The following is a 1,447-nucleotide window of genomic DNA, read 5'->3' as shown; positions in this document are numbered from 1 at the left end:
GCATTTTTTTTTTTTTTTAGTTGGAGTCTCTTTCTGTCACCCAGCAGGAGCACACTCACAGCCATCCTAGCATTGACCTGCTGGGCTTAGGTGATTCTTCTGCCTCAGTCTTCCAAGTAGCCGGAACTACAGGCATGCACTACCACACCCGGCTAATTTTTAAAAATTTATTGTAGAGATAAGTTCTCGCCAAGTTGCCCGGGCTGGTCTCAAACCCATGGGCTCAGGCAATCCACTTGCTTCGGCCTCCCAAAGTGCTAGGATTACAGGCTTAGCCACCAGGCCTGGCCTCCAAGGACATTCTTAAAATGCAACCCTTCCTGGAAGCCAACAAGGAAAAGATAGGGAATGGAGAACTTCGGAAAAGGTGGACTTCCAGAAGTAGGAGTGGGCCTGGGATGAAGTCCACAGAACTGTCGCCACCCCATTATTAGGCAGCACCCACCCTCTCCAGGCTACAGATGCTCTCCTCTTGCTGAGGGGGGTCTGTGGTTCTCAACCCACTGTTTTCTCTCATGTTCGGGGAGTCCTAGGGCAAGTAGCCCCTCAAGAGAACCCATCTACAGGGCTGGGATGGAGAGGGGCTCAATCCACCTAACCTCCCAGGGACCTCAGGTGTGAGGGCTGAGCCCTCCCCTGGGCCCCATCTCCATCCTGTCCCCTTGCATCAGAGGCACTACCTGTTTCGATGTCATCTATGGACCCCAATCCATTAGAAGTTCCCTGTGGAGAGGAAGGACATGGCAGGTCAGGCAGATGCAAGCTAGGAAGGCCATGGTGGCCAGCACTCAGGCCCTGGCCTCTCCCTGCACAACTATGCTGATGAGCCATCACTGATGAGCACTTTGAGCACTGAGGGATATTAAAGACCTAACATGTATTGGGTCCTCACCCCATGGTGCCCAGCAAGGAACTGGAATGGGCAGGGAGGTGGCGGTGTGGGCTCAGATGAGCCTCAGAGCTGCCTCTCTCCAGAGGATGGGGGAAGGGATGTAGCCTCTAAGCCTCAATTTCTTCACCCACCATGCAGTGGGGCTCACACCCAGGCAAGGATGGCAAGGGTCCCACCAAGCCCTCCACATGGCACCACAAATGGTTTGCAGCTCAAAGATGAAAGTGCCTTCTCCCTGAATCCCCAGGGTCCTCTCCCCACATTATAGCTCCAGGTCCCCTAGGAAGCAAAAAAAAAGGAGACTCAACCCGGGCAGGATCCCACTGCCACCAGGGGACCTTATGTTGGAAAGAAAGCAGAACTTGTTCTGCAGCCTGCCAAGTCCCTCATCTTTTCTGGGATCGTTTCCGTATCTATAAAAGGGAGGTACAGTCACCCATCTCCAGGGATTGTTATAAGGACAAAATGACTTGCTATTTGTAAAGAGCTTGGAATAGTGCCTGGCACACAGGAAGTACTTTATAAGTTTTAATACAATTTTTTTTTTTTTTTTTT

General features: G+C 51.7%; 1 protein-coding gene across 2 annotated transcripts in view; it reads right to left on the bottom strand.

Moving 5' to 3' along the window:
* The window catches only part of ZC3H7B (zinc finger CCCH-type containing 7B), a 43,881-nt gene that overhangs the window by 22,044 nt on the left and 20,390 nt on the right, over positions 1–1,447 (bottom strand). For both annotated transcript variants that reach the window (XM_008073268.2, XM_008073269.2), the window contains exon 7: positions 681–723. In XM_008073268.2, coding sequence (XP_008071459.1) covers positions 681–723 — 43 coding nt within the window. The remainder of the gene's footprint in view (positions 1–680; positions 724–1,447) is intronic.

This window comes from Carlito syrichta, unplaced genomic scaffold, assembly GCF_000164805.1.
Source record: "Carlito syrichta isolate Samal-C Ts95f unplaced genomic scaffold, Tarsius_syrichta-2.0.1 Scaffold315802, whole genome shotgun sequence".
In the NCBI taxonomy this organism is placed as follows: domain Eukaryota; kingdom Metazoa; phylum Chordata; class Mammalia; order Primates; family Tarsiidae; genus Carlito; species Carlito syrichta.
The sequence above is the reverse complement of the archived record's forward strand: the minus strand, read 5'-3'. Positions and strand labels throughout refer to the sequence as shown.